Genomic DNA, 21457 nt, shown 5'->3' on the forward strand with positions numbered 1-21457 from the left:
GCTACTCTAGGCTCCTTCTAATCCAGCAAACACGTCGTATAGCGTGCAAGCTCTGACAAACGGAAAGTTAATCTCAAATCTCAAAACGAGGCTCTGCCGCTAGAATGGTTTAGTTGTCTGGTACGGAACTGATATTATATCAGTTTGATTGTGCATTGCAGAACTACACTGAATATAAGCGCAAAGAACACAATCATAACAGGTGTAACCAGTGAGCCAGCTTCTTTGTGAATCATTTATCTCATCAAACAGGGTCAGTCTGTGATTTAGTTAAGGTATGCTTCTCAACATCGAGATAGAAATACGGTGTTATTAACGGTTAAAATTAAAATTCATTTGTAAATACCATTTTCTTTTAAAACAAGGAAGTGGAATTATGTGTAACCAGAGCTGTTTGTGGTGTCTATTTTCACTTTCAAACGAGAAAATTAGCATCGGCTGACGTCATGGTTCTTCTGTGACGTTGAGTTCTACATGCGGCGACGGCGGATAGTCAGCTCATGTTTGAAAGTAGATTTGGGTATATTTTCTATTTAACAACTTCGGTAATAAACAGAATATTATATATTCGTGCTCATAACACACTATGTTCACGACACTCGTGCCTAAATATTGGTATATCCCTCGCTGTCGATCGGGAAATACCAACATCTAGGCACTTGTACACATGTGTCGTAAACATGGTATGACATAGGCATTCATATAATACCCTCTATTAATGACATACTTTTCATGATAATTCATATTGACTCCATTTGTAAACAGAGACCTGGCAGCATGTCAACTTGGGGAGTGGGCTTAAAACGTTGAAATCCCGAAACGAGGCGGAGTAATCTTGTCGTCACTGACAGGGGCAATGTCAAGGTCACATAAGTGACGAGGAATAATTACCTGGGGCTCTTTTCACGATGCAGCATTTACTAAGGTTAACCTTAACTTCTATTCTATAATACTGCACTAAGGTTGCCTTAGTGACTTACGATCACTTTAGTGTTTTGTGAAAGGAGATCCAGGGCTCAGATTTTCGAAGCTCTCTTAGCTCTAAGACTGTCGTAAGTTAATGTATGACACTGAAGACAACCTTAGCGCTAAGGGATCTTTGAAAATCTAGGCCTGTGTGCCGTTGTACAAAGCGATCTTAGCGCAAAGATGACTGTAACCTACATACCTTAGCATAGACTATATAGGTAGCCTTAGCGCTAAGGTTGTTTTGTACAACGGCACGTTGGGCATTTATTTTCGAAACGTTCGTATCACTGAGAATTTTCAACTTTGTGTGTTAAGAATGGGCTTAGGAAGTTCGCAGGGTTTCGGACCTTTCGAAAATCCATTCCCTGGATTTACTTTCACATTGCGATCTTAACGCTGCGAACATCGTAAGTCTATGTTAAAGTATGGGAGTTACGATCACCTTAGCTCTAAGATAGCTTTGTGCCAGTGACCATTGAATGATTTGAAGAATTGACAGAGGCTCCGTTCCATGAAGCGATCGTAGTGCTACAAAAGTCGTACGTCTTAGTCAAAGTTTGGGAGTTACGATCGTCTTACGGTGGATATGGGTCCATTTCCATAAGCGGTCCTAGCGCTACATCATTCGTAAGTCTTTCATAAAGTTACGATTATCTTAGTGATCCAATGACATGGGCTCCTCTCCACGAAACGATCGTAGTGCTACAACAATCTTATGTCTTTATCAGGAAGTATGCTTGAGTTACCTTAACACGCTTATTGAGGCAATGGCATGGTGGGTCCCGTTCTACGGATCGTAATGTCGCCATACACACGTACTCTGGGATTCGAACTCTCGAAACAAGACTGAGTCAGTGAAGGAGTGAGTTAGGAGGAAGGGAGTGAAGAGGGAATGAAGTCAGTCCTATCATGTCAAAACATTGATTACAGAACAATCTCGTTTCCTGTTTCCTGGGTTTCGTCGTAATGCGCAACTTAGTGCGATAACCAGTCCAGGATTTGTAGCCTGTGTCATTTAACTAGATTTGTAACTATTAATTTGTATGATCTGATACGTCTAATCACTTGTGTATTGCAACACTACGCTCCTTTTAATCCTAGCAAAAACGTCGTACAGCTTTGACAAACGGAAACGTGGAAATCGTGGAAATCGTGGAAATCTCAAAACGAGGCTCTGACGTAAGAAAGGTTTGTCGGTCTGGTACGGATACTATATCAACCCCATTGTGCGTTACAGAACTACGCCGAATAAGTGCAAGAAACACAAAACAGGTTTCACTAGTGAGCCAGCTACATGCATGGTGAATCATTTTACGACCTCATCAAACAGAGGCAGTCTGTGATTCCATAGTTAGGCTATGCTGCCTGAACCTAGACATAAACTATAGTAAGACGGTGTTATTAAAGTTTAAAATTAAAATTCCTTTGTAAATACCATTTACTTATGAAAATGGAACTGGAATTCAGTTTAACCAGATTTGTTCTGATCGGCTGAATAGGTCATTGTCTGAATAGGTCAAATGAGTCCTATGACATGTTGGCATGACATGTTGTACGTTTATGAGACATTCACGACTAACAGGTACGGTTTAACCCAAGCATCGACCATGATTCTGTAACTGCTGTGCTTCTCTGTGTGTCTTTGATCTTTTGTCGTAACCCAATAGAAAGTACAATCATATGTGACGTCTAATTTATTTGGGATATTAGTACTTTGACTTCGCAACACGTTGTTGATGCGTCGTCGTTTGCGGGGTTTCTCATAAATGTAGTCATTTCACGCCCTAAACAGTGGGTTTTGGCGCGAGCAACCTCCAGTCGCTTTGCTAACGGCCTATCGTTACTGATGAAACAGATCCAATGAATTGTGCAATCAAGCATTGTCATAGTCCATCAAACTGTCTTCATCCTATGGTGACCTCAGAACCATGCAAGGATATGTACTTTATCCAATTGCATTACCACAGATTCCAGCCTTATCAACGTAATATACTCACTGATTATATGAACGATGTTGAAAGACGAAATAATACAGTGTTCAAAAGGTCAGTTCAGAATTTGAGTAATCCAAACTCATATATGATTATATGCCAGCCGATTTATGTACAAAATACAATATATTTACCTTGTCAAATATCCGAGTTAATGGCAGCGTTACACAGAAAGGAGTAAACTTGGTTGACTATGCTGCAGTTTTGTTTTCCCAATGTTTTAGATTTCCTAGATTGGGTTCACTCTCACTTAGATCACGTTTGGCTAGGTGAGAGATGCGATCTGGTAATTAGCAGTAGCCACTGAAGCGTGAGCCTTTGTTCAAGGGCTATAGTCTGTATCTACAATGTGATATGACTTAAGATATATGTGAGTGTGTGTGCGTTTGCTATAATATACTGAATAAAAAAAGAAACTTCACAAAATGTATTTTTCAAACATAATGAATATTTTTTTCTCAGATGATACATCTGTGTATCCGAGATGGAATCCCTATCTTTCGACTCTAGAAAAACTTTAGCAAAACCCACTCAAACCCATCCATTCGTCGTTCAAATGACGTTAGTGCCAAATCAGGTTTTGCACGTGCAGTCGATCACGTGATCTTCGCATCGAAGTTTTCTTCATTTGCACGTGTTTACAGTGACCTCAAGGAATGAAAAAAACACACTTTTAAACCACAGTTCTAACGGTACTTTAAATGCCACGATTGTCAAATGTGCAAAGTGAACGTACCGTTGGCATGTTGCAAGCGGGATGATCAGGTATTGACGTCGCAAGAGCAATGGGATGCAGTCGTCATACTGTGTATGACTTGCGAGGTCAACAACAACAACAACAACAACAAACTGGCACCACTTCTGATCGCCCACGGTCGGGTCGTCCAAGGTCGGGTCGTCCACGTGTGACGTCACGAGCAGAAGACCGTCAAATCGTCCTACGTCACCTACGACGTACACGAACCAGGATTGAGATGTTTAGAGGTCGACTGTCCTCACAGCCCCTTCGAAATCGGTTGCGGGCTGCCAATCTACATTCGAATTTATATTCTTGTGACTTGAAATTCTGTATACCCATGTTTGGAAATGTAGTGTAACCTTAAGGGACCTGATTGTGGTACTGTCAGTGTATCGAGTACATCACATAGATCTCAGCAATGCAATAACAATTTAACCATCTTACCATCTCTTGTTCTTTTATACTGCCCTGAAGAAAGAATTGAAGTTTTTTTTCGGTTTATATATATATGTGTGTGTGTGTGTGTGTGTGTGTGTGTGTGTGTGTGTGTGTGTGTGTGTGTGTGTGTTTATATGTTTCCAGGGAAAAAAATATACGATATCATAAATAACATGAAGCATACAATATACATTGCTATAAACATGTAGAATACTTCTAGTTCTGCAAAGAGTCAAATCCCACTCTGGATGTATGTGAGAGACCAGTTTTGACAGAATCTGGCTAAGTGAAGGGACCATCGTTCTCAGACATTATTGTTACACTGAGAAACAAGACAGGTAAGCCAGTTTTACCCGACGCATTAAGCCCAAAGAGGACACAAGCCACACAAGACGCAGTCTAAGAAAGGAGAATAGGACGCTTACATCAGAAAACGTCGACTTTCATCAGCGTTCGAAATACAAATGTACCTGCCTGCGCGACCTCCCGGGACGGGTTATTTTCAATACAGACAGACAGATTTTCAAATTCACCTTCCAAGTGTCGGGTTTGATTTTATGCTGCAATATGTGTATATTTGAAGATATTTTGTGGACAGGTAAGTTTTGGTCTGGGCTGACAAGTTTGACATCTACTTGCCCTGTGGTTTGGCTGAAATTTTTTGGAGTTTCACACCCTGCTTTTATAAGTACGCTTGACCTAATCACATATGAAAACCTGATGTTGGATGTACATATTGTAATACAATGTTATGTTAAAAGAAAATTGTAAGTCTTTATGACAACGTTTTGTCAAAAGGCCTTACTATTACCTTATATTCCGATTGGTTGGTTGGTTTGTTCCTTACAGACATCTCCTGCTATATCCCACTTATATGGCTGAGGTCTGTAAATAATCGAGTCTGGTCCAGAAAATCCAGTGATTAGCAGCATGAGCATCGTTCTACGGACATGTTATTGGAATACGAAGACGTGTGAACCAAGTCAGCAAACTCCGCATCTTTACGGGTCTGTTATATTGTGATCATTTCAGTTTACATTCTTATATCAGTGCACTGCAGATGATGAGATGATGATGAGGAGGAGGAGGAGGATGGATTAGCGTGGATTAACAATGACAGTGTGGTAGGATGAATGAAATGTTTTAACAACAATGGATATAGGTAATTGATGCAGTAACAAGTGGAGGAAGTCAACTGTTCGTGTGGCGAGACAAAATATACATAGCTGATAAGATTAATTAAAGCTGCCAGCTGGATTGTTCTGTAGTATACGTTATGGTTAATGTAGTAGGGAGAACTCTGTATGTGTGTGTGTGTACATGTGTGTGTACATGTGTGTGTACATGTGTGTGTACATGTGTGTGTGTGTACATGTGTGTGTGTACATGTGTGTGTACATGTGTGTGTACATGTGTGTGTGTACGTGTGTGTGTACATGTGTGTGTACATGTGTGTGTGTACATGTGTGTGTACATGTGTGTGTACATGTGTGTGTACATGTGTGTGTACATGTGTGTGTGTACGTGTGTGTGTACATGTGTGTGTACATGTGTGTGTGTACATGTGTGTGTGTACATGTGTGTGTACATGTGTGTGTGTACATGTGTGTGTGTACGTGTGTGTGTACATGTGTGTGTACATGTGTGTGTACATGTGTGTGTGTACGTGTGTGTGTACATGTGTGTGTGTGTACGTGTGTGTGTACATGTGTGTGTACATGTGTGTGTACATGTGTGTGTATATATAGACTCTTCTTTATTTCATGCACCGCGTTTTTCTTGGTGTTCCTGCTTTAGGTTTTGGGTTGTTTGATAGTTTTGTTCTGTTTTTTTTGTCTGTGTGTGAGTTTTCTTTTTCATTTACATTGTATTTTTATTTTAACTGTGGTGCGGTGGGAGAGGGTGGGTGGTTGGTCTGGTTTGTGTTGTTTGTTGATTTTTCTGTTTTATATCCTGAGGGGAAATAAGGGATCACATGAATGGACAAGTGTTCCTTTTTTCCAGGTTTCTTCACAAGTTTTGCACCACATACCTTGTTAAGGAGGTAGGATCACCACCTCCCAGACTAGTACAGACAGAACCTCATGTTATACTTCCCCTTTCAAGGACAAAAAATGGTACCTTTTGATAACTCTACTTGAGGTTGCAAGTGAACTAAACAAGTATTAACGTGTATAACAAGTATAAACTGGTATGCTAGTCACAGATATATGCACATAGCAATATTGGGTTCATAACCAGCGGTTATCATTCATGCACATGTGAAGACACATTCACTGGAAGACACTTATCATTTCATATTAGACCGTCACACATACAAACGACTATTACATTGTTGTAAAGAAGAGAACACCCCCATATATACAACCACACCCACCCCTACCCCAACACAGTCTAAAAAACGTTTAAAATAACTACACAGATGAACAGATTGTATGATAACAGTTTGTGTCAGTAATATAGATGTGGCATTTTCGTGTAAGTCTTTGGAGGGTGTAGTATAGAAGTGGATCCGGAATGCATACGACGTTTATTGTGAATAACACGACGTTTCGGGGTGTAGTGTATGTTTGGTCCTTCATCAGACCTGATCAAAGGTGGAGCAAGCATACACTCCGAAACTTCGTGTCATCCCCAACAATATAATTCACACCCATAAATCTTGCTTTTCTCATTTTCGAGTAATTCACTATCCAAGTCATCTAATAGTTTGTTGAAATCTGTATTATTACAAAGACTGCAGCTAAAACGACAGGAGACGACTCGATCTTGACAATGATTGTCATTACAACAGGTAGATATATAGTAGATTGATGAACATGTCTTTGTTTAGACAAGTTTGCAATTCTCATATGCTGAAGGGGCATTGTGGTTCACATATTTACTGTTGAACGGGGATTTCATGCATATCTGTTTTTTTCTATGAATTTTACCTTCTAAGACAATTGCATGTTCGTTTCCTGCGTGTTACGGGGCGGTGGGGTAGCCTAGTGGTTAAGGCGTTCGCTCGTCACCATGAAGACCCGGGTTTGATTCCCCACATGGGTGTAGTGTGTGAAGCCCATTTCTGGTGTACCCTGCCGTGATATTGTTGGAATACTGTAGCCAAGGATAATCTCTATGTAGGCTCCTTGCAGCAACCAAACCCGTGCGTTAAATATGTTTTCAGATTTTTATGTCTAGCGTCTTTAATTCAAGGAATATGTTTGTGATTTTCAATAATGAAGGGAGAATCAGTGACCTGAATAATCTACTGCGCTCACTCTAAGGTTTTCTATTACGTTTCTGAATCCGGTAAGGGAGGTAACTGTAGGTAAGACAATGACGAAACAAAAGTAGAACTTGTAATAATTTATTCGAACAAGCATTAATTGTTTTCTGACAGGTGACTGAATATGTATAAAAAACATTTTTATAATGTTTGCTGTCTTCGGTATTTTGTCGTAACCCAATAGAAAGTACAATCATATGTGACGTCTCATTTATTTGGGGACCCGAGAAGGTCCCGGGGTAGAATAGGCCCTCAGCAACCCATGCTTGCCATAAAAGGCGACTATGCTTGCCATAAGAGGCGACTAACGGGATCGGGTGGTCAGACTCGCTGACTTGGTTGACACATGTCATCGGTTCCCAATTGCGCAGATCGATGCTCATGTTGTTGGTCACTGGATTGTCTGGTCCAGACTCGATTATTTTCAGACCGCCGCCATATAGCTGGAATATTGCTGAGTGGCGTAGAACCAAACTCACTCACTCACTCATTTACTTCGCAACACGTTGTTCACTGGAACCTATCAGTCTTATTTAAACATGAGAGAAAAAGCACTCTTGAATTTAGAGGATACAGTATCTCTATAATGGATGCTGAGCCAGGTGGCATCAACAACCAATTTCTCCAGCCAGTTCCATGTTCAGTTTCTCTCTTCCGTACCATATTAGTCAGTCAATTATCTTCCCAGGACAAGGGGGATAACTGACTACTAAATCATTACCGGAATGGGCGTGAATGGACTTATATTTTGGCTGCACTTACGAGTCCACTCATAGTCAATCAAAATCGTTTAACGAAGTCAACGTCCGGTTCAGAACCAAAATGGCGACTGCCACGGGAATGATTTTCGATTGCAGGATGCGTACAGTCAGCGTAGACACAGATACATGCATTTTCCAAATCGTTTCGAGTTTTTATCCCAAATGCTCGAATAATCTCATGCATTTCGTTAGGTAATTTGATTGCGATTGGTCAAGTGGTGAGTGAATCAGTATTGTTTTACGCTGGTTTTATATCTGAGTGAGTGGGTGAGTTTAGTTTTTCGCAGCTTTTTAGCAACATTCCAGCAATATCACGGCGGGGGACACCAGAAAATGGGCTTCACTCATTGTACCTATGTGGGGAATCGAACTCGGGTCTTCGGCGTGACGAGCGAACGCTTTAACCACTAGGCTACCCCACAGCCCTTTTACATGTGAGTGAGTGAGTATGGTTGTACGCATCTAATAGCAACATTCCAGCAAGATCACTAGAAATATTCTCGGAGTGACTTGCGAACACTTTAAACACAAAGTTACCTGAACATCCCCTGTCAACTAGAAAAGAAAACACAATGGTCAAACGACACTCCGATCAATGCATAAACTTTCGAAGCATAACCGTCAGTTAACTCCCTTGACCCATAAAGATGACCTTTAACACAGTCAGACCGTAGACTGGGACAAATCTCAGCATTATTAATGTGTAATCTGAAATTGGTTATAATGTAACGTAATTCCTGAATCTGTCTCCAAACAGATCTTTCAGTCCAGCTCCGACCAGGAGGTCCCTATTGACCCTTGTGGAGGCCCTCAGCGATAAGTTTCTTCCAGGCCCGTCCCTCCGGAAACACGTAGTCCTCCAGCGTCGTGGCCTTGACCTCGGAGCTGTATCCGGGACTCTGAATTGTGGGATGGAAAGTCATCCATTTGTAACAAACACGTGGCATAGCTTGAACATTACTGGATGTGCAGTAAAACCCTCCTCACTCAATCGGTTTTCGGAATGGAATGTTATTAGTCGCCGCACTGTGCAATATTAAAACCATACACGGCGTTCGGTGAATAACGCAAATCAAACATCGATTTACGAGCCCAAGATCTATGATATTCATATATAAATCAGCTCAAGAATAAGCATTTTGTATACAATTTAAATAGCATTTAATATTTTTCACATATATATTGGTAGAACTTTGGTTCTTGGGCTTTAAGTTACGTCGCGATCACAGTACTGAGAGCCAGTTCAATGTCTCCTATCTGCAAGAACCAGGAAAAATCCACGAATGCTTGCCGTGGTTATGGCTTTATCGATCTGTATATATACTGGAGTATATACTGGAGTATATCCTAAAGAGCCATCGTAGTTCCGATCTTTATTCTCGCGTGGTGGTCGTATGAACTGACCTGTGGAACTATGTACTTGCAGTCTCGCACCTTCACGGGGTGCACCATATGATCGTGCAGGTGCTCGGAATACTCCGTCCATCTGGAACATAGAGTAACATACAGAGACATACAGAGAAATACAGAGTCATTCACTAAAAGGTGTGTCGAATTTGCAAATAATGCTTGAATATTGCTGACACTTATTAAACAGCAATGAATATCTGTTAAAAAGCGTTTCCCCCTTGGATCTGATTTATAATCACAAATATACAAAAATAACTGTATGATCAAGGTAGGGTGAATATAGATACAAGGTTTAAAGTGTACGTGAATCCAGTTATTGATGAAGCGGTCAGAGTGAGTAAATATTGTTATACGCCGCCGTCGAGTGGTATACGTTATATGCCGTACGGAACATGGATTTCACGACACGTAGTACTAAAACTAAGCTAAGGGCTCCTGATACTTTAATATTTAAGTAGTTAATCTTCCAAGGCACCACTGATGTAGTATTAGTATGTATCATACGCTTTAGCCAGTAGGAGACCGCACTGCTTCTGGAATTCTGTAGCATCTGAGATTACGAATGAGTTTCAGCGTCACCAAAAGAAGTGCTGTGTAATTTTATCATAGGCGCTGAACATTGGATATCTATTTTGGGTTTGTCGGTACCTGGATTCAAACGTGCCTGAGACACAGATGTAGTCGAACACAGACAGATGTTGTACCAGCTCACACATCCCCACCCCTCCGGCGTGTGGACAGACCGGGATATCTGGGGCAGACAACAATGCGGAGTTACCCACACATCAATCCAATGGGGGCGTTACCAGGAATTTCTTGGGAACTGTCATACAATGGCTTGGGGGCGTTACCAGGAATCTCTTGGGAACTTTCATACCATGGCTTGGGGGCGTTACCAGGAATCTCTTGGGAACAGTCATACCATGGCTTGGGGGCGTTACCAGGAATTTCTTGGGATCAGTCATACCATGGCTTGGGGGCGTTACCAGGAATTTCTTGGGAACAGTCTTACCATGGCTTGGGGGCGTTACCAGGAATTTCTTGGGAACAGTCATACCATGGCTTGGGGGCGTTACCAGGAATCTCTTGGGAACAGTCATACCATGGCTTGGGGGCGTTACCAGGAATCTCTTGGGAACAGTCATACCATGGCTTGGGGGCGTTACCAGGAATCTCTTGGGAACAGTCATACAAGCCCCAGACCGGTAGTCACACATCACAAACTAGGTCTGTCAACACTGTACATATCCTTTTGTAATTATGGTTTATGGTATCAAATTCATTTGTAGGAATAAAGTATCATCATTATACATCCATGGCAAGTCGATAGTGAAACTACAGCCTCTGCTCAACTGACGAAAATTATTTTGAAATTTGGGAACATTATCAATTATTTTGTCAGTGATATTTCACAGTGAGCGATAAAATATGTTGATCTGTGCAGTACAACATGCTCGACCGAAATTTACAATGGTTCGGTCAAGTGTAATTTGGACAAGGGACAACCAAAAATTAATAATGAAACTCTGACCACTTACAACACTTACAGCACACCGATTTTCGTTTAGGAAGAAGTGTTCATGCGTATTCATAATTTGAACGATTTGGGGATTTCACCTTCGTAACCAGCACAAACAGAAAGGAAGAAAATAATAGCGACATGCGCCTCACTCTTATGTAGCTGTCAGATTGACTCGAATTTCCCCACATGATCAAAATTCAATGCCGCATATATCAAACAAAATTCATATTTCTTGAAAACACTATTCACTTTCTTTTTCGTCATGGTTGTAACTATAATTCTTTACTGGAATGCCCTGTTTTCAGTTTTCTTAAGAATGTGCACCCATGGTCATGTTGGTTAAATAACAAGCGTCATAGTTCGGAGGAAGTATAAATGGCGTGCCTCCAAACTTTTTAGCCATGAGGATGACGGCCACGTTCTCGCTGACTCCTCCTAGACGACATGCGTCGATCTGACAGAACTGGAGAGCCTTGGCCATGAGGAACTGTTTGAACATGACTCTGTTCTGGCAGTGCTCCCCGGTAGCTACGCCGATGCCGAGGGGATTCAGCGCCTGGTGAGGACAGAGCGAAAGGGATGAATTAAAATTCTTGTTTAATGCTGGACTATTCCAGTTATATCACAGTTCTCTGTAAATAATCGAGTCAAACCAGTGATCAACAGCATGTACACCGGGATACGATGATGTGTGTCAGTATCATTGGTTCCGAGCCGGACCACTGATTGAGTGATTGGATTATTCCAGCTATATGACAGCGGTCTGTACATAATCGAGTCTGGACAAGACAGTCCAGTGATCAACAGCATGAGCGTCGATTTGTGCAATTTGTTGGAAACGTGTCAACCAAGCCAGCGATCCTGACAACCCGATCCCGTACGTCGCCTCTCACAAGCATGGGTTACAGAAGATCAATTCTAACCCGGACCTTCACGGACAACACTGAATGATGATGACATTAGCATGAACGTTTTGCCAACATAAAGTAATCGGGCTGTACAAAAAAGCTGGAAGACTTATTACTGTGGTAACCACAAGTTTGAACTTTGAAGTGAAAATAATGGTTACATTTTCACAAAATTTCACAAAATTTCACAAAATTGAAATCTTCACGGTAGAGCGTCTGGTATATGCACTCGGTTGCTACTATTCTGTGCTAACCAGAAATGAGAGAGATGAGGAGGGTGGGTGCATGGTCGGTTTAAATGAAAAAATTACCCTGGCTATCTCAGCGTGGCCCAGGATATCATCAGGACTGGTGGGTTCCTCAATCCAGGTGAGGTTAAACTGTGCCAGCTTCTTCATCCAGTCAATGGCCTCCTCCACATCCCATTTCTGGTTGGCATCAACGTACTGAAAAAATATACACACGTTGTGCAATTTATAGACTGCGGAGGCCGTATGTGGCTTCAAGACTCCAAACGACATCCGTTTGAGGCTTCAAAATCAATGTGGCTGCCATATTGGTTTCTGGAATTGCAACGGAGAACGAGACACGTACAAGACTCATCATGTTTTGAAGTCTTCATCTTCACAGTCCAACTGTAAATGGCGTTGCGCAGCATAGAGAATATGACAAGTCTTCTTATATGCGAGCGAAGCGAGCAAATGTTGGCAACGTAATGGGCGAATGAAGGGGGAGGGGGAGGGTTAGCCGTAAGTATAAGTATTCCATATGGAATAATACCCCCCTGTTCCTTCACTCCGTTGAACCGGAAGCTGGGAGGGGAAATGGAGGCGAAGAACAGCCTGATATACCACAAGTTGCGCTTAAAATGTTGAATGAATAAAATATTTCACGTGAGTAATTGTTCAGCATGGAATTGAAAATGTGAGAGCACAACTCAGTGAAGACTTGGGTGTATACCTTTGATGGTGGCGATGTTTTGACATGGAAAATATTTTTCGAACCAACGCGAGGAAAGTACGTTGCCAACTTTTGCTCGCTTCGCTCGCATATAAGAAGACTTGTCATATTTTCTATGCTGCGTAATCCCAATTGTGCTACCATTTTTGTGCCTGTGATCTCACCAGCAGGGCGTCTGGACCAATCTCCTCCCTGATGATGGTGAGACGTCGAACGTCATCCTCCAACGTCCCTCCCACCTTGGCCTTGAACCTGTGAACAAACAGGGGAGAAGACTCTATACTCACTTTTCATACAAAGAAATAACCGATACTGTCAGTGTTTAAACTATTGGCATGCTATTCCTTCACTCACCTTCTATAGGGTCAGGGGTGCCACCGTCGTGTTGAACACGAGGCGCATCAAATCATTGTGAGGAGTAGCGCCCCTTGGGTGTGTTAGAATCCCATGACCGTGGGTGCGTATCCCAGATTCTATGGCTTACAATTATTCCCGTTTTTGGGGTTTAACCAAACTGGTGAATGGGACATTCACCCACGCCAAATGAGACTCTGAGACATAACTGAATTACTTTTCAGAGTGGCGTTATCTTACTCACTCACCCTTGCCCCGGCTCACTTTGCATCGAAATGTCACTTAGAGATATGAAAGTGTTGAAAGCAGAGCTAGATTCCACTCACTCACTCACCCATGGACGTATAATCCCACTCACCAACACACTCACTCACTCACTCACCCACCCACCCAGTCAAAAACGAGGGTTTTTTTGTTTTCTCAAAGCATTTTATTCTGATCGTTTTACCTTGTAAATCCTTTCGCCATGACTTCTTTGCAGCGCTGCAAACAAAGACGACATATCGTATCAAGTTCAACAACCTCAGTTGTAAACTTAACGGGTAAACTTAAGGTTCTAGGTTTGTGTTTCTTGTATTTGCCTGTACAAACAGTCCCTGGTATAATTCGTGTCCAATGAGATCCTATGACTCAGGTCTGGCATCATCGTCCACCCTTCTCAAGTATACTGACACCGAGGCAGGCAGTCCTTTTTACCTTAAAGTTTACTAACTATCATTTGAAAAGAGAAGGAAAAATCATTTCACACAAGAAACTGAAATCGATATTGAATATATTGAATATCGATACTGAATTCAAACCTAAAAGTTTTATTAATAGGTTACTTTGAGCTGTTTGGCTTTTTGAGTTTAGAAATGCAACTGAGTTAGAAATTCAAACTGCCAACTTCAAATTGTTTGAAAAATGTGCATGAACTTTGTTCGAGAAATCAGGTCCTGATCCCATTCGCGATGTAATTAGAGCCCAAAACATCCTTGTGTTAGGATTTTTTTGTTGCCGCACTCGACAACATTCCAGCTATGCGAACGCGGTCTGTAGATAATGGAGTCTAACCCGACAATCAGTGATCAACAGCATTCCACCCGATTCCGTTTGCCACCCTTATCTCGCTTTAGGAATCCCCTTTATGTGGATGCAAAGCGCATTTCATTGAGGGGCGATTTATAGTTTTCTTTTTCTTAATCTGAATTGAATAATGGTACAATGCCAAATGTCATCTACAACGGTGGAAGCTCACTGACTCTCCTGATCTTGCCGTCGTCATAACCGAGCCAGCCGAAGGAGGTGATGTAGCAAGGTAAGCCGTTCCGTAGGATGTTGCGTTCTGTAATTTTACATACAAGAGGATCCCAATTTGTTCCTCAATCTGACCAGTGATAGGTCACTCCTATAATGTGCCCGTCTTTTATTATCCGTGGGGCCAGATTGGGGTTGGGATCATTGGTTAAAAATCCTTTAAAACAGTAACATATTTTTCAACAAATTAATTCCTTTTAACAACATATTGTCGAATAAGCACCATTTGAAACAAGAGCACAAAATGATAGAAAATCACGTTTTCATCACAAGGGGCACGACGAATATTACATACGCGTGGCGGCACGATAGTGTCAAGCAGGAGAAGAGATTGCCTCAGGAACATATTCTCATTCTTTGAGGAATATTCATGTTCACATGGAGAATATGTTACATGCGGTCGACTTGCTTAAACCCCAAATGGCCGAGGTGGTCTCCTCTGTCAACGTATTATGGTAAGCAGTCGTAATTATTGGAGGCGCATTAATTTTAAGATGTTTATTATATAGTCTTAAAGGCGTTGTTTCGTATTGTGGTAAGACCCTGGCAGTGACAATACGGACCTATCCCTTGATGCTGTATTTGCGTCAAAACTGTTTGTGGTCATACCTCTTTCTTGTTTTCCCGGCTCCATACGCCGCAGAAGCGCTGCGACAAAGAAGGAATTCATCACAAACTTGTTTGGCCTGTTCTTATCTCCAAAAGCGAAATAATAGTAATCGGGTAGTTTTGAAAGTAAAATTATTTAACATTTGTGAATATATATGACACAAACACTTCAACACTGAAAGAACTTTGACCGCCCTATCAAAATGAAGGATTCATGTGCCTCAACACAGGCAGCTGCCAACTTTTGGTAACGATTCAGCTACACTCTGTTAACACCCCAGTTCAGTTTTAGTGAAAGAAAAAAAACAACAGAACAAAAAAATACACCGAGATAGTTTACTAGGGTGAAATACCTTTCATTCGACACATCCATGCACGGCATTACTCACTCACTCACTCATTCACTCACTCACTTACTCAGCGCTTCTTCTTTGGACAAGCCATCCGACCTGAAAAAAGAGCAAGTCACAATCTTGCCTATTTTGTAAAAAGACGTTTCGGCAACAACCACTCACCAACGTAACCGAAAACAGATTTCAGGGGAAACAAACAGTTTCATAAAGAACGTTTTGGGGCAATGTTCATCTTGACCGTTTCTGCGTTTGCACGTTATCCGAAAGCCGGATCCCAGGTCGGGCCGGTACGAAGTGTATCGCCATTTGCATGATCCTTTTGCCATGGAAATCTGTTTATTGCTGAAAACAGCTAAAAACTGCAATCATTCAGAAAAAAATGTTTTCAGGTGCTATAGTTGTGAAGGGTGATACACAGTTACTTATCGTTGAGCATTGTGACAGATTACCATGTGCCTACAGATAACATAATCATCATCAGATATTGGATGTCCATTGTGTACTGGTCAGTGTTACAAGGCCCTGTGACATGTACTTGCTGACCCAGGCATGAGCAACTCAGCTAGGTGACGTCGCTGGAACGTTGTTAAAGATGACGTGGTGAGTAGCAAGGCGACGTTAGGTATTATGAAATGTTTGACATCAAGCCGACCTTGACTGTTGTAAATGTGATGTAAAAGTGAAGATGTTGCCAAAACGTCGGCGTAAATGACGTGATTTCTGGCGTGACTACCTTGCCAAAACGTCGGTGGAGATGACGTGGTTTCTGACGTGACTACCTTGCCAAAACGTCGGTGGAGATGACGTGGTTTGCATGAAGACGTCCCTGTGCTACGTAACGTGGAGACTTTACCGGTACGTCGTCGTATGTGGTGTAGTGTTTAACGTGGCGACGTTTCTTAAACGTTGATGGATCTGACATGACGTTTAACAAGAAGAATTTCGTTTAAACGACGGTGGGGACGACGTGACGTTTCACATGACCACGTCTAGCCCTTAAAGGTCATGAAATAACTTACATGTAGCGGAAGTCAATGGTGTTCACCAGCTCTTCAGGGGTCTGAAGAAACAACAGAAACAAAACAACAAAACGGAACAAAATAGGGACATTTCATAACTACACACAGACACATTGTACTGACTCCTAGGTCCAGTCCTTGTTCCATTCTCTTTGTGCCGAGCGCCAGGCAGGGTAACAAAAATTACCTCGGCGACCGAGGATCAAACCAGCGACCTAAAGTTCCTCGGGCATGGTCTACTAGACCATAGAATCAGCTTTTTAAGACTTGCGAACAAACTAATTATGAAAATATTTAAGCTTTTCAAACAAACGGACTTTGACCTTAGACATACGCTCACTTGAATTCATTGTTTAGGTGAGCTACAACTGTGAACAAGACCTTACATACAATACATACCATATCAACAAGCAGTTTCCAAACTGGCTGAAGACAGAAATGAGATTACGAATATAAATCACAATTGTGAGAAAAGAAAAGGTAAACAAAAACATTGGATTCATAAACACATGCTCTGTCAGCGTGTCACATAGTGGCAATCATTGGTTTATCTGGTTCAGACTCGATATGTTTACAAACAACATCGTGCTGCTGTAATACTGCTGAAACCAATGTCTGCTCATGATATAGTCACAACGGCGCAATCGACTTTGCTAAGGAATGTGGAAAGGGTTTTGTCGCAACCAATATACTATTGCAACATCTTGGACCCTCCGTAATATGGAACTACAGCTATATGGCTTATATCGCAGGTTTGGTCTAGTATCAGCGTTATTTACACGCATTTACAGTTTAGATATGTACAAGGATATCTGGAGGTCTTTGACAAGCGACCTTAATAGCTTGTTAATAGCTTTAAGCGTAGAAGGTAGATGCGGGGAAAACAGTGGAATCAGTTTTGTCCTTACCTTGCCTTCGATCTTGCCCCAGAGATCCCAAACAGCGTTCGTGATGGCAGCCACGGCAAGATGCATGATTCCCTTCTCAGGGCCGAGCTGTAGCAGATCAGACACTTCAGTCACCATTCAGTTGTCAAATGTGTTATGTTATATCACATTATACCTCCATATCATTAAGACAAATAAGCCGTTCGCCTTCCTAGCTTGAGTAACATGGGATTTTCACTAACCCATGCTTGTCGTAAGAGGCGACTGACGGGACTGAGTGGTCAGGCTCGCTGACTTGGTTGACACATGTCATCAAATAGCGTAGATCGTTGTTCATGCTGTTGGTCACTGGATTGTCAGGTCGATAATTTACAGACAGCTGATATATAGCTGGAATATTGTTGAGTAAGGCCCTAACAACAAAAAATAAAAAAATCATTTTTTGAAATATACAGCCAAAACTATCCAACGATCCATTTTTCCTCGAAACGTAATATTATCTGTGCGAGTGAATGTTGTTTTCGCCACATTTCAGCTCTCAAATTACTTGCGATTATGACCCTTGGTTGGCGGGTAAAATGTTTCTTTCATCAAAGTCGTGATTCAAGAAAAAACGAAAGAGGGCTTTTTGTGCTCATATCGGTAGATTCCATATTTGATTTCAAACCGGAAGGGTCCAGACATCTCCACCACCACCACCACCATCTTCATCATCAGCATCATCATCATCATCATCATCATTATGATCATCATCATCATCATCATCATCATCATCATCATCATCATGTTTTCCGGTCCCAGAAAGCGACTATAGCGTTGAAGCGACTACGGCACCAATACCTTAACATAGACTGACGGTCATCTAAACGACAGCGTCGCTATGATAATGAATTCAAATTCCCTCACCCATCTCATTTGGTCCTCGCTTGTCAAAGACCTCCAGAAACTGGCGAAGTCGGCAAAAATGGCCGACAGGTTTTGACCAACAACCAGTTTGCTCAATGCTGTGATGGCCGTACACACTGGAACAATTGCATGCTGGGATATATACGTTCTTCATATTCATATCTGATATATATTGCCCCCTCAAACATATGCGTTTTCTGCAAAGATTCAACCTAAGAACCTAAATATCCATTACTGCAAACAAAATAACGGACAAGAGGAACACACAAAATGATAATGCCTTAACAACTTCAGTCAGTTACTATATACAGCTAAGTTGCGTCCCCTTGGCTCACCAGCATCCAAGGAAAGAACCTCCAGATTCGTCCTGAATATTATTCTTGGTTGCCAGCACTACGGTTCAGCAGCCTATGTTTGCTATGAGAGAAGACTAACAAGTTCGGGAGGCTGACATGGTTGACATTTGCGTAGACAGAGGTTCATGCTGTTGATCATTGCATTCACAGGTCTAGATTCGATTATTTACAGACCAACCGCCATGTAGCTGGAATATTGCCCTGTGTGGCGTTAAACAACAAACAGTCTAAGTAAACTTAGTGTCAGTGTATTACGTTACACTCAACCACTGAATCTAACAAAATCTATTAGAAGGTCGCGTTAGGTAACCTTTCAGCGACCAATGACCGTCCAATCAAACACGAGACGGTTAATTAGATTTAACCAACCAGACTGCGACTACTATATAGGGATCGGAGGGACTTTCAAAATATTCAGGTCATTGACACAGATTTTTTCCAAAAACAAAAATCCGCATATAACACAGTTATTGACCTGCAGTATATACGCCTTGGGGTTTCTGTTGACATGGTTACCACTAGCTAATATTTCCGCAAGATGACAACCTTGAATATTGCCCAAAACACTAATTTCAGCGACTGTTTACTCATGGTTGTACGTACGCCGTGTGCATCACCCGGAAGCGAGCATACGCTAAATAGCATTCGAAATCGTTCGGGTACGAACCTTTTCGAGATAAAAAGTTCAAAAGGTATGTGCGAATGTGCACTTTCGCGATTTGGTAAGCTGTTTTCTGATTGGTCAATCTCAAAGCTTACGTGACGCGACCTCCCATAAGGTTTTGTTAGACTCAGTAGTGGAGTGTAACGAAAGGTACTGAGGAGAGACTGAATAACAAACAAACAAAAACAAGGATGTCTGGGCTCTAATTACATCGCGATTCACCATAACGCCTTGCTGTCATCGAACTTGCCTTGCCGACATAGCTGAAGTCATTTTAAACTGGCGTTAAATGAGACTCACTTTATATAGCTTCACGCAAAGCACAGTTAACCTATACCCTGTATAATGTTCCAGAGTGTCTTGCTACGTTACCTATTTCAGTGCCCCTTCCGCAGGTGAAGGTGAACCCATGTCCCTCAAGATTCGAGTCAGTCTTCAGAATACAGTACCCGGCACTGTAATCAGGCTCCTTGTTCTGGTGCAAAAACAGATAGGCATATTTTGATACAAACTGATGTACAAAAGTAACTACACAACCGTATTTTCGAAACGTTTGTGGCACTAAGAAGTTTTAACAATGTGTTAAAAATGGACTGCGAACGTTTCTAGAATAGCTACGTACTCTGGAATTATATATTTTTTATTCTGACTTTTAAAACACTGTGTTACCGTGCATTCATTTTTGCATTTATTTTTTTTAAGGGTGGGGGGTGGGGGTAGGAAGGGGGGTAATGGTCGTCTGGCCTTAAAATCGAAATTTCAGAAAGACAGGGCAACAATAAAACAGAATGAAAAGATTCTTAACACTGCCGACGGTGAAAATCGCAATATCAATAAAAATAACACAGAAATGTGGTATATAGAATAAAGAAGTTAACATCCATCATATCTTGCCTTTTAGCCCCAAAACTGTTTATATGGCTAAAAAATATTACTCTTTTATGCATGTGTGGTTTATATAGGTTTCTGTCATTGTTAACCGACGTATTGTATTGAAGCCTCAGTATTTTGCAGGAATTTCGTGTTTGTCTCGGACCAAGCCCTGTACTTAGACATGTATTCACTTTGGCTAATCAGCATGAGATATGTCCTGTCATACCTCGCCAACCAGATGCGACCTTGCCCTAGATTGACATTAGATAAGATAATTTAATAACTGACGATGGCATGCTGTTTAATAGATATGTCGGTGAACACAACACCACTAAAAACCATTCTTACTTCTTAATAAATGTGATATTGAGAAATGCAGGTTATGGCAGTTCGATCTTCCTTTGTGGATTATGAAGAAGTAATCTCAGCGTCATGTTTATCAGTTAATTGCATATTTTTTCATTAAAAAACATCAATTTATAACAATACCACTGCATCCGATCCGTCCTTCTCAAGTGAGGTAGGAAAACGAAGATCTTTGACTATGCAGCCAGTGATCTTGGTTGGTGCCATGGTGTTTGTAGGAGTTATCTCCCTTGAAGCAGCTGCATTGTCTTCCGGTCGACCTCGAGCTCGCCACTAAGTCTTTCCGAAAGGCCAATCGTGCAGAACTAGGACGATTCGAGCGGGTCAAGTTGGGCACCGTGCGTGCTGTGTCATAACGTGCTTATAAATATAATATGTGATTCAAGGCTAGGAAGAAAATGTTAAGACACAAATTGTAAATAATAGTGAACCTATGGTACTTCTGGTGGCTTAGATCTTTTTGTTTCAAAAGCTGAGGAAACTGAGCTTTCGGTTTCTTGGTCCAATTAGGACACTGAAAATCTCAGCCGATAACCATGAATGGAATTTTTCCCGCTATCTTTGCACATTAAAGTAACATATTTAATGTGCTAATCATGGGTGATAAATTAAAACAGGGGTGATAAAAAATAGTGTTATAATATATTCATGTATCCAAACTTCTAAACATTTAAATGAAGAGTTTCTTGCTGAACGTTCTGATAGTACGTCATTAAAGGCACATCAAGGTTGAAAGTCACTGAGTTGATACCTAATACAAGGCGATATGTTTTTAGTAGATTATGATGTCATTTACGTAAATGTA

General features: G+C 41.4%; 1 protein-coding gene across 1 annotated transcript; it reads right to left on the reverse strand.

Moving 5' to 3' along the window:
• Positions 1 to 7474: 7474 nt before the first annotated feature.
• On the reverse strand, positions 7475 to 20897 carry LOC137290647 (mitochondrial enolase superfamily member 1-like). The gene is made up of 16 exons (XM_067821722.1): positions 20776 to 20897; positions 19786 to 19888; positions 18394 to 18509; positions 17509 to 17595; positions 17000 to 17026; positions 16601 to 16641; positions 15646 to 15677; positions 15229 to 15267; positions 14565 to 14647; positions 13772 to 13806; positions 13134 to 13221; positions 12321 to 12455; positions 11486 to 11657; positions 10228 to 10330; positions 9574 to 9655; positions 7475 to 9068 (listed from the first exon to the last, which is right to left on the reverse strand). The coding sequence occupies exons 1-16, from the start codon at positions 20857 to 20859 to the stop codon at positions 8958 to 8960; spliced, it is 1338 nt and encodes a 445-aa protein (XP_067677823.1). The 5' UTR covers positions 20860 to 20897; the 3' UTR covers positions 7475 to 8957.
• Between the last annotated feature and the right edge of the window lie 560 nt (positions 20898 to 21457).

Source organism: Haliotis asinina, chromosome 7 (assembly GCF_037392515.1).
Source record: "Haliotis asinina isolate JCU_RB_2024 chromosome 7, JCU_Hal_asi_v2, whole genome shotgun sequence".
Taxonomy (NCBI): Eukaryota; Metazoa; Mollusca; class Gastropoda; order Lepetellida; family Haliotidae; genus Haliotis; species Haliotis asinina.